At 50.8% G+C, this 15,605-nt stretch overlaps 1 protein-coding gene across 19 annotated transcripts in view; it reads left to right on the top strand.

Annotated features, from left to right (window-relative positions):
- Positions 1-15,605, top strand: part of ZFHX3 (zinc finger homeobox 3) — a 514,090-nt gene that overhangs the window by 471,244 nt on the left and 27,241 nt on the right. For 18 of the 19 annotated variants that reach the window (XM_064670437.1, XM_064670430.1, XM_064670429.1 and 15 more), the window contains one exon: positions 12,207-12,314. In XM_064670437.1, the coding sequence (XP_064526507.1) occupies positions 12,207-12,314 (108 nt within the window). The remainder of the gene's footprint in view (positions 1-12,206; positions 12,315-15,605) is intronic. The other variant, XM_064670449.1, reaches the window with a different exon arrangement.

Raw genomic sequence — 15,605 nt, forward strand, 5'->3', positions numbered from 1 at the left:
TCCTTCCTACACAATCACCTGGGTGAAGATCCGGAGCGTGGATCAGGCTGGGAAGGATTGCAATGAGCACAGAGGGCCTCTCCCTGGCGGAGGAAACTCAGCCCAGGTAGAATGGAGTTTGAGCTCTTTGTGAGCGTGTTCTGGCCAACAGACCAAAAGAAAACTGAGCAAAGTGTCTGAGTCAGAACAGAGGCTCCTACTCCTTGTGGACATCACTGGCCTCCTGTCCAATTATCTGCAAGTCCCTTCTTGCTCACGGGAGAAATGGCTTAGAAAATCTCTCAGTCTTCATCATACCATGACCTGTTTTGTTGGGTCATCCCCTGTGCCACCCTCCTCAGGAAAGCAGGACTGGTCTGCCAGGCCTACTGGGCTCATGAAAGCCCACGGCATTTCTCCATTCTCAGCTAATTCTGCCCATGAGCAGTGTGATCCTGCTCTCCTTTTCCAGACTGAGGCTGAAGAAGTGGCTGCAAGCACCGCTTGGGATGTGGGTGCAGCCCTATGTGACATGATCTGAGTTTGCTCTTGAAGGTGGGGTGGTAGGGCAGAAGTATCCAAGGCTTGTTGTTCCCTGACAGAACTTTGGGGAACTGACCCTGGAATTAGCATTAACCTGTGTGTGGAGAGGCTTTGTGGCGTGGCTTGTGAGCCCCTGCCTGTTCCTGGGGAGCGTGTTTGTGCTCCTGCCCATCTCCCCAGTGTGTTAAATTGGGGTAGTCGCACAGTCTGACTTCTCAATCCCACACCTCTGACTGTGGCTGATCCTACTTGCCAGACTCAATAAATAATTTCACAGAAATTATTCAGTTTGGAGGGACCATCATAGATCTGATTCTGTAGCAGAGGAAAGGGGAAGGTCTCTGAAGGCAGAAAACCCTTGTGTGGCAGAAAGCCTGCTGGGAAGTCAGCTCAAGAAGAATTAGAAACCCTTTAAATAAATGCTTACTTGACATGACTCTGTCTCCCCCAGTCTAACAAGCAGGGAAGCGAATGGCAGCCGCTGGCCAGAAATTGATTGCATTAATTGATATGCCAATAAGAGAGCTTGTTACATCCGCCATTGGTTAGGAGGCCGGCTAACAAGTCCCGCTGATCAATGGAACCAATAAAGATTTCATCCATTAATGAGCAACATGGTAATTAATGTTATCCATAAACCAATTAGCCTGGGTAGCTAATGTGCTGGTTAGCACAGCGAGTGGCGGAGCCGTGGGTGGGCACAGGCGGCGGTGCAGAGGTGATGTCACCTCCCCAGTGTGGAGGGGACATCACCTCTCCAGTGCAGCCGTGGGGCTCGAAGCAAGAACCGTGTCCCTCTAGGCCTCCCGAAGCAAGGGAGCTGGGAGGGTGGCTGGTGGGATGGGTCGCGTTGCTGGAAAAGGACACTTTCCTCTAGATTTTCAAGGCAGTTTCAATGATTTCTTTCACTTTTTGGAATCTTTGTGTAGCACATGAGGACCTTTCCCACTTCTGACCTGTTTTTGGAGGTGCGCAGATTCCCATAGCTTGTGTTCCATGGTGGAAGGCAGCGTTTGGGTTCCCGCTCTGTCATTGGGAACCTGCTGGCACTACCCCTACCCTGAGCTCCCTCACCCCAACCCCCTACCAGGCCACAGACGCTGCTGTGCACACCCCTGCACTGGGCTTTCCAGCACCGTCCGTCCCAGTAATAGTGTTAGCACAGGTAACACAGTGTGTAGGTTGAAGGCTGCTGCCTAAATCCACTTGCCAGGGGCTTTCCCCTAGTGCCAGCACCACCGTGGCATCCAGACTGTCCACAGGGATTGAGGCAGGAGGTGTGGGAGGAGCCACAGGCCCTGGGCAGCGTCAGTCCCATGGCTCCACTGTGGAGTTACCTTGGATTGTTGGATATTGACCCTGAGAGACCCCTTGTGGATTCCCTAATTGAAAATTAATACCAGATCAATACCATGGGCAATTTGCATATTGATCATAAACAACTTTGAAGGCACCAAGTGTGTGTTGGATCAATAGTGCTGTCAAGCAGGCTGCAGGGAGAGCGTCCCCGCGCCACACGCCCCAGAGGTTTGTGCCAGGGAAGTTCGGTGAAGGCCCCGTGCTGGCAGTGGAGGAGCAGGACCCCAGCAGTGTCAGGACAGAGATGGTTTGTGCCAGACCGAAGTGGCAACATGGAGTTCACAGCCTTTTCCTGTGACTCCCTTTGGAAGGGGAAGGAAGGGGAAGGGCTGTCTGCTTATTTTAAACCAAACAGCCGCAGCCCATAAGTACCCACGGAGTAGGCGATGTCACCATGTCCTGAGCACACAGGCCAGGGGACCTCACAGCAGCGCCCGATGTTGTCCCTCCGTCCCCCCATCCCACCATCTCTTCCTCCCTTCCCTCCTCCCATGTGCAGCCTGATTAGCTCGTTTCAAATGGAGTTTTCCAAAAGCAGGGGTGTTGTTTTTCTGAGGGCACCAGAAGGGATCCCAGCAGTGATTTTTCCCTGACATTTTTGTCTTACATTTGCTCTGTGAGGGCAGTATTTAGATCCTTCTCTGTCTGCTCAGGACATTCACAGGTTATTTCAGAATAGATTTAAGCTGAAGGGAATAAATAGATCAAACTCCAATAAAACCCTAAAAACTTAATCTGAAAATCTCTAACACACCCTTGGAAGCTTCTGGCCTGGAGGGACTCCCGCGGGCAGGGAGATAAAGCGTTTGGACAGGCACTGTGTTGCTGTCCACTCCACACACGTGTGCAGCGTGTGGTGCGAGGTGATGCCTCAGATCCTGCAGAGAATCTGCCTCTGACCCGGCCACTGACCAGGGGCACTTCTGAGCAGAGGGAGGGCAGGGCTGGAAACCCACATCCCAGAGTTGTTGCTTGTTTTAGGAGCAGCCGACAGCTCCGGGAAGTCTCTGTGCATCTGATTAGTGCGTTACGGGGCTTTCATTGACTCGGCCATGCTGCGCTGATGAACTGAGGCTGGGGACAAGCACCCGTAATTGAGAGAAATAAATTCTTATCACAGGCCTCTGCTGGAGCCACCACCTGTGCATGTGCCTTGCTCCAGGTTCCAGGAGCAGATCCAGTCCCTGGAGCGCCCAGTGTGCCCTTGTTAGCAGGAAGGAGCCAGGCTCAGGGTCTGCAGACACCAAGCAGGATCCCAGAGCGGCCAAAAGTCTCTGTCTACCCTGTCCATTGGCATAGCCCACTCGGTGCTACTTCCAGGCTTGGCCAAAGGCTGGCAGCTTGAGAGCCATGAGTGCCCTCAGCGTCTCCTCGGGAGCTTCTCTGTGTTCTTCCCTTTTCCTTGATCCTCTGTGTTTCATTTGGGAGATGGAGAAGCCATTCAGCACCCTTCAGTGTTACCTGAGTTTTGATGGCAAATGAAAGATCCTTTCCTGGTGTGTGACAGGGGACATGGGCATCATAGGGGAAAGGGTTTTGTGATGCTGCAAAAAAAATAAGGATGAAGGTATAGTTTCCTTGAAACCTATCTGCTGTTTTAAATGAAAAATTAAAAAAAGAAGTCCAGGGTCAGCAGGGCCATGCAGCTTCTTGTGGCAGAGGGCCATGGCAGGCAGCCCCTTCCCCACTGCAGTGGGGCTGTCCTTGGGTTTCTTCACCTGCTCACTGCCCCTTAATTTCTCACCTGTTCCTTGAGGCCGAGGAGCTGCCTCCATCAGTGCATGCAGCAGTGGGGAAGTGAGTGGAAAAGCTTCACTTGACATTCCCTGACCTCCCAGTGCAGCTGAGTGCTGGAGAGCCAGCGCTGAGATTGCAGTCGCTTTCAATTACCCAAAGCCAAGAGAGGTGGAGAAAAAGGGGCTGTTGGCTCCAGGAAGCTGAAGTCACTGCTGCTGAAAGCTCGTTAGTACAAGGAGAAAACCAATTACTGACATTCTGCCAGTGCCACTAACCCAAACCTGGGGAGGGACAGCCCAGCCTAGGCCATGGCCATCCCTGCTGTGGGGGGTGATGTGAGGCCCCTCGATCATGTCCTCAAGGACAGCTCTGAGGCTGCGGAGTCATGGACTGTCTCCTCTCCCTGTTCTCCTCAGCAGGTATTTGCTGTACGTGTGAGAGCTCACCTGTGTTAACCTGCTCCCTCTGCTGCACCAACCCAAGTGGTCTTTGGTATCAGAGAGCTCGGAGGGGCTGGCAGAGGGGCCAATGGAGGGGTGATGGCATGGGGACATGGTTCACGGGCTGTCGACAGGGTTGGAAGTGGGGCTCTGTGTTCAAGGGACAACATCACTGCCATGGCCTCTGTCCTTCAGCAGCAAAGTGACACCACGGCCGTTCACACAGGGAACTTTTTTAACTTTTAATTGCGGTTCTGTGAGGCTGTTTTTTCTGCCTGGTGAATCTGAGCAGGTATCACCCTTCTGGTACTGAAATGTCAGGAACCCCTCTGCTGACTGGAGTCTGCCTTGTCTCTGTCCAGACTGATGGTTGTATTTGCCCTGTCCTTCTCAGGGCTCCTGGGGACATGCAACTCCTCACTCTGAAGTCCCCTTAAAAGCTGAAAATCTCTCTGCAGACATGACTGTGGTTACCACCACAGTGACCCCCCGCCTTATTCCCCAATGCTGGTGGTCCGAGCATCCCTGCTGGCTCCCTCTCGCCTTCTCAGAGTCACAGAATCACAGAATCATTTCTGTTGGAAAAGACCTCTAAGATCCTCGACTCCTACCTTTGACCAATCACCACCTTGTCAACTAGACCAGAGCACTGAATGCCACATATAGTGATTTCCTCAACCTATTCTGCGTTGGGGCAGCAGAACATCCCAGGATTATCTTCTTTTATTTTTTATTACACATATTGTTTATGGCTATTTATGATTTCCCATGTCCATGGATATTGTTACTTCCTAGAAATAAGCTCCAGGAAGAGCCTGGCAACACAGCACTGGGATCTAGTCAAGAACAAACAGACCAGACCACACATTTCAGACCCACTGGGACTCACCCCGTGTACAAGTCATCCTTAAGGACATTCACTTAGAACTGTTGGTCTTTTTTCAATGTTCTTTGTAACAAAAAACTTTCCTCACTGAGGACAAGAAGATATTTGCCATGGACCCTGTGCCCAGCTGTGGACTGGTCAGTCCCAGGTCAGCCCCACCACTCCCCTCCACTGCCCCACGTCTATGTCGGGACCTTGTGGTGCCACAAGCTGTGGGGACATTTTAATTGTCCCTAAACCAGGGCACTGCAATTATGGCTTTCCCAAGTTTTTAGCTGAGCTTAAAAGAACTCCAAACATGCTGAGGTTGGGAAATGGTTGGGTAGGGGGAGAAAGAGGGTCAGCAAGACATTAATTAACTTTTCCTTGGAGCGATACCATGGAGAGGGAGAACAGAGTAGGAGTCATAGGAGTTGTATATTTTAAAAAAACTAAGCAGAAAGAGAACATTTTAGTCCTTGATTTAAGTGTGGTTTGTGATGATGGTGGGTTAAGGTTGTTCAGAGCTCTCTTGTGCATATCCAGCCCTTAAGGCTAAGCATGAATTAATTATAGCTCATTTTTGTTATAGTTACAGTGTTCTCAAGATGTACCTTGTTGCAGAGTTCTTAAAGTTGGCTTTTAACTTCAGCTTAGCCTCGGCACTGGTTTTATTTGTGGATCTCCAAAGTTTTTCTGGAATGAGCCTATTCCCAGTGAGCACAAAGCACCTCTTACCTGAAGCACCTTGCTCTGCTGGCACAGCCCACTGAGGGCCTGCAGTGCTCTTCTCCCAAGGAACAAGTGACAGGACAAGGAGAAATGGCCTCAAGTTGTGCCAGGAGAGATTTAGATTTGATACTGGGAAAAATTCCTTCCTGAAAACGGTCATCAAGCCCTTGTACAGGCTGCCCAGGGCAGTGGTGGAGTCCCCATCCCTGATAGAATTTAAGAGCCTTGTAGATGTGGCACCTGGGGACATGAGTTAGTGGTGGCCTTGGCAGTGCTGGCAGAACTTAGAGGGCATTTCCAACTCAAATAATTCCATGATTCTATAAAACCCATGGTTCTCTGCTCAAGCAGTTCCGCTGCGTATTTTTAGCAGAGGGACAAGGCTGGCACTGATCCTTTCCCTCACAAACTGGGACTGGGCACCACACTTCCCATCCCCTGGTCGCCTTTGCTGTGCTCCTGCCTTGTAACCTCTGTGACCTGACTCGTCCATCCTCTTCCTCCCCCAAGTCCCCTTTGTCTCTCGACCCTTGTCCCACGGGTCTCCACATGGAGGCCGCTCTGTCCTCTCCCTGCAGACCTGGAGCTGGAGATGGGCTCTTTTGTTTTGCTGTTTGATCTGTGTTTGTGTTTTCGCATGTGCCTCCTTTCCAGCTGATTCCAGTTTGGAGCTAGGTTAAACTGTGCAAAATACTGTTTAAAAGAAAAAGAGAAAGGAACTTGTCAAGATGCATTTGTTAGATCACATTTAAAATGAAACAGAATTGAAGGTAGTTTTTGTCCAAGGAAGGGGAGGCAGAAAAGCCGTCAAGCCGCAGGAGAAAGCCCCTCCTTTGTTGTCCTCCTGACATTGAAGTGTAATTTTTCATGGTTATTTGGACTGGAAAATGGGGGGAAAGGGAGAGATGGGCTTGCGATTATTTCCCATAAATGACAACACAATCACATCACGCTCCACTACAAACATGCTCAAGGAATTTGCCTTTTTTTTATATTTCATGTGTGAAAATAACAGCAACCGTTCTAGTCCTGCTGAAATTCAAGGGGGCAAGTCCCTGTTGGATTCCATTGCCTTAAAATCTAGCCCAGTCTGCAAAAAAGATGGACAGTCTTGTTCCCAGGGACAGGGAGAAGGCAGTGCTGTCCCAGGGAAGAGGTTCTTGGTTGTGGGTGCCCCATATCTGCGAGTATCCTAGGCCAGGTTGGGTGGGGCTTGGAGCAACCTGGTCTAGTGGAAGGTGACCCTGCCCATGGCAGGGGGTTGGAACAAGATGATCTTTAAGGTCCCTCTCGACCCAAGCATTTCATGGCTCTCTGATGGCTCTGTCAGCTGATCTAGCCATAGCCAGCAGATTCTGTTTGTCAGTGAAAGCAGCAGAGATGCTCCGGCCGTGCTTTGGAATGGAGCTCTCTGGGAAATAAGTGTCATTAATCCAAGGTAGGGTTATATTGTTTTCCTACAGCCCTTTGTCAGGTGGGATTTACCCACCTGCTTTGCATCCAGGCTGGAGCTCCGTGGCATTCCTCTCAGAACCTGTGCCTAGTGCTGCCTTCTTACCATTTGGAGTCCTGCTTTTCCTTTTGGGAAAACAGTGGGAATAAACAGGTTGATGTAGAGTAATCCTGTTAGGAGCTAGCATGGATGGTATTGCAGCACGCAGATGCATCTGGAGTGGGAGCTCAGGTCAGACCCCCATCCCAGGCTCTGCCTCTGCTCTGTTCCCACAGCCAAGTGCGCCGGGCTCATGGGCACAGTGTGAGGTGGGACCACCCTCTGCATGCCTCTTGGTGACCTTTCTGAGTCAGCAGCACCAGACCCTGCATGGTGGCCCTGGCACAGCTTGGGGACAGCCGAGCTCCTCCTGGGCTCGGCTCCTCAATCCACTGCAGACCATCCTCCTCCTCCATATGGACCCAAACCCCGGCACCTCTCCTCCCAGGGCCCGGGGGAACTCACGTTTAAACTACTTGAAAGCAGTTGAACTTTTGAAACAGGCTGGGTGGTGGGAACCCTGCAGCAGGGACTGCCCCTCGCCAGCTGGCAGCACATGGCGGTGCCAGCACAGCATCTGTGCCACACAGCCATCGCCGTCACCTCCCCGACAGCCGCAGCGTGCAGCAGTCAGCCAGGTCTCAGTCCTGTCTCTCTGCGGGCTTTTTCAGCTACTTATCCTGAAAACGGGAGCGTCAGGGATTCTTTTTGTTCCAAAGGAGAGACCCTGTGTACAATTAAAACTTGTTTCTGGTAAACCTCATTCCAGGAAAGATGAGCTTTTAACAAAAGGCTTTTGACAGCTGCAGGGTATTTCATTTTTTTAATGCCGAATGAAAAATCAATACATTTTTCTAGGTTATACATATTCAGAACAGGCTTGATATTTCCATTATAATGGAAAATGGGTGTCTGCACATCTCGCCTGTCAGAGCTGCACCGCCGCATTTTCCAAGCCACTGCTAAATATTTCAAACCTGATTTGATTGTGGTTCATGACAGCTAATGTTTCTCAGCTCTCGAGCCTGCCGGAGGGTGGAGAGGCAGTGCACGCTCTTTCTCTCCCATCCCTACATTTCCGCCACCCCTGAAATGCCCCTTATCCCTTCAGATAAGAGATCTGGGTTTGTTAAGGAAAACCTGACTGAGAGAATGAGAGGTGAGAGGTCTTGGGCTGTTCAAGCTAGTCTGGATCCCATCAGCATTTGCCGACTTCTCCAGCCCTCAAACTTGCTGCGTTTGGGCAGGGGCAGACGGCAGGAGCGTGGTCCTGTGCGACAGAGCACAGTTATTCGGGCACATTTCAGTGCGTAACTGAGTCAGAGGTTCCCTGACCTCTGCAGAAGTCAGATACTCGTGATTTTCCAGACTCTACTCCTGCTCTTCCCCCACTCGTCTGCAGTGAACGGTTTAATTTTAAATTAAAAGGAAATACCGCTTTCTAAAATGATTTATTCATGAAGGAAGCAAAGACTCTTCCTAGGATTTTGTATGGGGCAGGTGGGATATGATGGAAAAGCAGCTTCTTGGGCTCCAGGGGCTGCAATTGCTCACTCTCAGTATTGACCTGGGCCCTGGCAGTTGGAAAATTCCTTTTAAAAGTTATTAATAAAGCATTATGGACTTGGGGATGGAGCTCTGGCGTGGAGACGCGTGCACAGCGTGTGTTGTTTGTATTTCAGGGGGACATGATTCTCCCATACAAATGTCACAACAACAGCTCTTGCACCTCTGAAGTCCGAACAGCATGTGCAGCTTTGGAGGGCTGGGGTGCCAGGTGGTAACAAAAGGGTCATGGTGATTTGGAAGTAAATTCCCTATGTCTTACTGACCATGGCTCATTCAGCCTCGGGAGCTGACTTTGGCATGGTCTGCACACTCAGCTGCAGGTGTGTCCCATGGGCCATTACGTAAGGACGATGGTGGGCTCTGCTCGTGCACAGTGTGGGGACAGTGTGACACCGGGCTTTGCAGACAATGACAATGGAAACTCCTTGTGGATTGAGGGAGGAGCAGACCTTTCCCTACCAGATGTGCTGCTGGACTTGTCCTCGCAGAGAGGTGCCCCAAAGGGGCACAGGGGACGGATGGTTGGCTGCCTTCATGCAGGTGTTTGCTACTCAGACCTGTACCATGCCGCAGAGCTGCTGCTGCAGCTCAGCGACCGCGGAGCTGTCACAGAGAGCGTGGGCACAGGCTTTTCAGGAGCAGGAGCTTCGCTGCTTTTACCATCAGTGTTGAGGTCTCCTTGCCAGAAGCTGGGTCAGACACAGGTGTGAACCCCACGTGTGCTGAAGGCGAGTTCTCAGCGAGTCAGAGCCAGGGGAAGGGCTGCTTTACCCACCATCCCTGGGCTCAGCAGGAACACCGGCGGCTGCAGCACAGGCCAGGCTGAGCATGGTGAGCAGAGCTGCCTCTGCCTTCCAGAGACGTCTGCTTGAAGGGGATCACGAGGCAGCTGGAGTTAACGCTTCCCATTCTCTGGGACTCCATGCCAGAGGCCCTGGGAGCAAGGAGCTTGGCAGAGATGGTACTAGGACCTTCTCCATCTGGTTCAGAGCCTCCCTGGGCAGATGTGTTGGACTCTGGTCCCTCCCTTCCTGCTTTAAAAAAATTACTCTTCATAAAAAAAAAATAGCTCGGGGTGGAGCAAGAGAAAGGTTCAGATCTGGATCTGCTCCCTGCCCCCCTGCCCAGCACAGGGTGTTGAGCTGAGAGCAGGTCACGTCCTCAGAGAGAAGCGTTCCTGGGATTGGGGCTGGGGAGTGCTCAGTGCCAGGGATGTGGGGGCTCAGCTTGGGCTGCTGGGGGGTGGACACAAAGGACTGCCGCCCCAGCCGTGCTGGGGACTTGCATTCGTAGCCTTGTTTTTTAATAATTTTCTCCCGTTATTGGTATTCATAGCTCACATTTTTCCGGTTACTGTCAGCCTGGGCTTTCATCCATTTTAAAGAGCTATTTTTTCCTCTGTTGATGATGATGATGGTATAAAGACAGATGGTGTAACTGCTTATGAATGTCCTATTTTATTCCCCTCGAACCAGACAGCGCACTGGAAGACGTGTATTATTTCCACATGCTCAGGTTAGAGCCCAGACAGCGGCTGAGCCTGGCTTGCCCTTCCTCTTCCTCCCATGCCGATGCTGACACCTCCGGGTCGCAGCCGGCAGTGCTGCCGCACCGGGTGCCCTTTGTTGTTCAGCCGGGCCGGGAGCTCTGGGCTGGGGGTCTCTGGGCTGGGGGCCAGGGCTGAGCAATGGTGGGGCCGGGGCCAGGGCAGTGTGTGATGGCCATGGGTGATGAGTGATGTGCAGTGGGGTGCGGGCCATGGGCCATGGGAGGTGGGAGCCATCTCCTCACCTTGTCCAGGGGGGTCAGGGAGCATCTGAGTCAACAGACAACACTGTGTGTCTAGAGACAGGTTAAAATGATGATTTAAATAAAATGTAGAAACCCATTAAAGAAGGTTTTTAATAAAACCAGATAAATCTGCTTCTGCAGTAGCTCCCCCAGCTGATGGGACGTTCTTGCCCTACTTGAAGTGGTTTGAAGGCACCAGGGTGGTGGGGTTGTGTGCACCACCAGGGTGGTTTGTTGTGTTTTTTTCCCTAGAGTGGAAAAAAGATTGGAATTTTAATTTCTGAAACGTGAACCCCGCTGCTGTTTCACAGCCCTTCTCTCAGCAAACTTGAGCACTCGGCTCATGTGGCAAACTGCCCATCTCACCCCTCCATCAGTGATTAGTGTCTTTCTACATGTTGGGTGCCTTTGTCAGCACTGCTACCCCTCTCACTCTGGAGTCCTATTTTCCCAGGGAAAGCCCATGGGATCCCTGCAGCTCTCGAGAGTTCCCAGCTTTTGAAAGAGTAAAAGGAGTAGAGCATAAATCACCTAATATCAGCTGATCTCTGGATGCTTTTACAAGTTCCTCCCCAATTTAGGCTGACACATCCTCAAAGGGCACTGCTGAGTATCTGCAAGCTCCTAATGCATATTTTTAGCCCAAATTTCTAGCCCTGTCTTTGTTAGGAGGAAGGTGAGGGGTGGTGCTTGAACTGATTAGGTGGTTCAGGTAAACCCCAGGATAGCCTCGGATTTACCATGACCAGATAATGCAAGTTAAAATTATAAACTATACTGCCTCAAAATTTATATAATAGCCTAGAAGTGCCATTTAGCCCAGTGGTGGGGTAACCCCTGTCAGTTATAGGGACTGTACATAAATACCCAAAATAGTAGATGATAATGTATCTGTTACACCCTGGTATAACAGCCACATTGCTCTCGCTCCCAGTGTCCCACCTGACGAGATTGGCTTGGAGCTGGACCGTGCTGGGTCGACACGCTCCATGCCTGGCCTTGGCACATTGGTGCTGTTATTACGGGCAGGGCCAAGGTGCTCTGCATTTTGTTCTGAGCTTTCAGCACTTCACTGAGTGTTGTCTCTCCTCTGTGCTTTGGCACCTGCATGGTGCTGCCAGGGTTGGCAAACTCTTCCCCTGACTGGGGTGAAGGCAGAACCCTGAGCAGGTTCCTCCCGTGCCTCGTGTCCAGGCCGTGGCTGCAGCAGACCGGGTTGCTCCAAGTCTGAGCAGGAGGGATGTGATGTGTCTGCAGTGAACTCAGGCATCTCGGTGATCAGGGTCAGTACTGTTCTGGGGCCAAAGAGCTTGCAATGAGGATGAGGAGGAAGGATGAGGCTGAATGTGCTGGAGGCTCCAGCCAGTCCCTCATGCGTCTCTAATCCATGGTGTGGCTGGGTAGACCCTTCTTGTAGAGAGAACCATGTCACTGTACACGACACCTCAGGGGACCTTTGTAGCTCCAGGTGGTAAAAGTGGGCAAGATTCTTCATTTTGTCTTTATCTCTTGCTTCTTTCCTCTGTAATTTATGCCTTGACTAGCAAGCAGATGTGTTGGGAGAACACTGAGTGATATTGATACCTGCCACACAACACTTGTGCACAGCCTTGACTGTTGCTCTTACTCAATGGCAGCTTCTTACTCTTCTGTTCTGCCTTCAATGTCTGTGTTACACTTTCTACTTCTTCTGTTTCAGAAGAACCCAGTGAAGATGTGGAAGGGCCCAATGAAACAACTGGTGATGCTGAGGAGCCTGCCAAGGAGCAAGAGAGTGGAGGGGACAAGGACCAGAGTAAATGGACAGGTATGATTCTGTGATATAGCAGAGGTGGCATTTGTCCCTCTTTTTTTTAAATCCAGGAAAGGGGGGTGGGAAGAGCGGTGTCCGCAAAACCCTTCCTTAACAGACCACAACATGGCATTGTCAGTGTCTGTGTGATGTGTCATCCTCTGTGAAGGCTTTGGGTGTAGCTTCATGACATACCCAATAGTTTGAGTCGTGGTGGGTCATGCATCCCCACTCCCAGCCCCAGGCTGGTGCTGGGCATTGTGTGCTCCAGAACCGGACCTGGGCAAGGGGATCAGCAGCTAGGAGAGGAGGAGGGAGAAGGGGACAGCCCCTCGTGGCCCTCGTGGCAGCAACCAGCACAAAGTAGGATTAAGCATATCATTTGGTGACTCCATGACTGTCTCCCTATGGAGAGGGACATCTCTCCCTTCAGCTGGCCCTTGGTGACCGCTTCAGCGTGGGTACAGAACCTGAGGCGCTGGAGGCGGCACCCATTTTCCTTGGACCAGGACGGAGCAGTTCTGACTCCTGGGTCCCATTTCTCCATGCTGGCCTGCTCGGTTGGCAGGCTCGGGGTTGGTCAGTGTGATGCCTCAGTCTGCGCAGAGACCCTTCTTCCAGGCAGCCTTCTCCTTCTACTTTCGTGTTTACCTCTTGGTGAGCCCCAGACAAAGATATTTTGTTTTATATAGTCTTCACAAGGATGGAATGTGGTGTTTTGTGTCTACAGTTCTAATCTCAGCCTGTCTCAATCTCAGTCAATGGAAGATGTGTCCTAATGGGCAGAGAGGGCAAGCTGGGCCTAACTGCTTATTGAGGATTGTGCTCTCGGTATGGGCTCCACTCAAGGTTGCTCTGTGTGTTCCTCCCTATCACAGACCCGTTCTTAACCCAGAAATGCGGATATTGCTTGGCTCTAGGTGGTTTTTAGTCTCATGTGGGATTTTATGATCCTGAACATAAGCACTTTGTGAAGTATCACAGAAAGAGGTAAGTATTATTTATTGATTACATCTCTTCAGGGGTAAGTAGGGCCATTTGCCCAAACCTGAAGCGCTTAAAAAGGCTGATCATTTTGAAAATATTATTTTTATATCTAAAAATATGTAAGGAAAAAAGAGGAGCCTTCTTTTTAAACCCTTTACTGTCCAGAAACTTTGGATTTGGATGGGTTTATTTTTTCATCATGCTAGTGAAATTTCTAACCCAGTGTTTGTCAGCCAAGGAGCAAATCAGAAATGGGATGGCTCCATAGGGTCTGCAAAGGGAACTAACTGTGTGTGGAGAGTATGCACAATGGACATGTGAGCCTACAGAGCATGGGACCAGCCTTGTCTGGAGCACAGCCTCAGCATGGTGTGTGATGTGCTGATGCTGAACTCGGGTCCTGCTTGCAAACACATAACACCACCGCCCTGAACTTTAAAGCATTGTGATGTTACCCAGTGTTGCTGTCTGGCAGGTGTGCAAAGGAGGCACCACACCTCATTCACTTTCCTGATCTTGAGGCTCCTTCGAGGAACGTGGCTGTGTTTCTGGGTCCTTCTGGACCTCAGACATGGGAAGTAATAGAAACTGAGTCAGATTATTCCTGACAGCCACTAAGGAGCCAAGTACAGGGACATGAAAACGCCCCAGTACCAGTGGGGCTGTGAGCAGAGAGGGGAGCAGGCAGTACCAGGAAGCTCTCAAGGAGGAGGAGGCTGCTGGCACTGAGCCAGTGTGCTCTCGGCAGCAGGGTAAGGCTGTGACCATGGTGTCATAAGGCTGAAGAGCACGAAGCCTTCTTTGCATTCATTTTCACTAAGCAGAGCAGCATAGCCCATGTCAGTGGCACGGTGGGGAGAGCCCGTCCCCCATCTGCCAGGGAACAGGCTGCAGAGCACTTGGTGACACTGAACATTGTCCCTGACCTTCTGCATCATACCTGGGTGTTGGGAGAAAGTGCCTGGAGCATCTCAGACCTGCCAGCTGCTCTGTCTTGTGCTGTGCAGAAGAGAGGGGAGGTGCAGCGAGGGACAGACATGGGGCTTGTCCCTGGCTGAAGGAGTGGCTGGGGAACCGCACACCTGCCAGCTCCATTTGCCCCAGATTTTCCTGGGAATTGACCAAACAACTGTTTGTAAGTGCTGATGGGAAGATAATGAGATGAGGAACAGTCGACACGGATTTGTCAAGAACAAATCATGTCAACACGACCCAATTTCCCTCTGTGTGAAGAAGGTCCTGTTTGCAGTCAGGGTCTCCTTGGGAAGGCTTTCGATGCCGCTTTTCGGGACAGGCTGAAATGAAGCCCAGACACTGTGGTATGGGTGACTGTTGTGCCATGGGTGGGTTTCATCAGCACCGGAAAGCTCTCCTTTCCTGAGCTGGGGCGTTGGGAAATGTGGGGAGCAATTTCAGAAAACCCAAACAGCAGGAATGACCCAGAACAGAGCAACATCAGCTGGGAGAAAATGTAATGAACAGGCTTATTTGACCCAAAAAAAGACTCAACAGGAGGACAAGATAAGTCTTCTTGTGCATGAAATGCTTCTGAAAGGGAGGAAATAATTTGTTCTTCATGTTGAGGATACAGACAACAAGACACAATGGGCTTAAATTGAAGGGAGAAAGATTGAGGTTAGATAATAAATAAAAAAAAATCCTGTACAGCCTGTGAAGCACGGAGTGGGTTTTCTGGGAAGGTTCCTCAGAGGTCTTTCAAGAAGATTAGAGGAGCTGCTGTCGGGAATGAGGCAGGCACAGTCTATCCTGCTTTGGATGGACTGGCTGACCTTCGGAGGAGCCTCTGAGCCAGGCGACTCTGTGAAGGTGGAGATGGAGGCGGGAGAGGTGCAGGCTCAAAGCCAGTGACTGGCGTGTGGAAGGGGAGGGGAACAGACCCGTTTGCTGCTCATCACCTTCAATTTGATCATTATGTTCCTCAGCAATTTGCTCCCCTTTGTGCCTCGGTTTCCTCACTGCGCACAGGGGGTTTATTTCTCCCACTTTCTTAAAGGTTTGTGAGATCTGTAAGGAAATGCCGAGTTCCTCTGCCCAGCTCTCTGCCCTGATGCAGAGGTGAGGGGCTGTGCTGTGGTGGGTATGGCCCAGGTGCAGCCTGTGTAGGGTCAGTCTCAGCACCAAGGGGAAAAATTCTGTTTTCATTGCGAATTTGTCAAAATGTCTCAACTGCAAAATAAATATATCGATTCGTTCTTGGTGTTTATTTTAAAATGGAATAATGTGAAGCAGAAACATTTCTTAAGGTGATATTTTCCAGTTGAGTATACACGTGGAAAACTCCATCCCAAATAAGGACTC

Source organism: Pseudopipra pipra, chromosome 14 (genome assembly GCF_036250125.1).
Source record: "Pseudopipra pipra isolate bDixPip1 chromosome 14, bDixPip1.hap1, whole genome shotgun sequence".
NCBI lineage: Eukaryota > Metazoa > Chordata > Aves > Passeriformes > Pipridae > Pseudopipra > Pseudopipra pipra.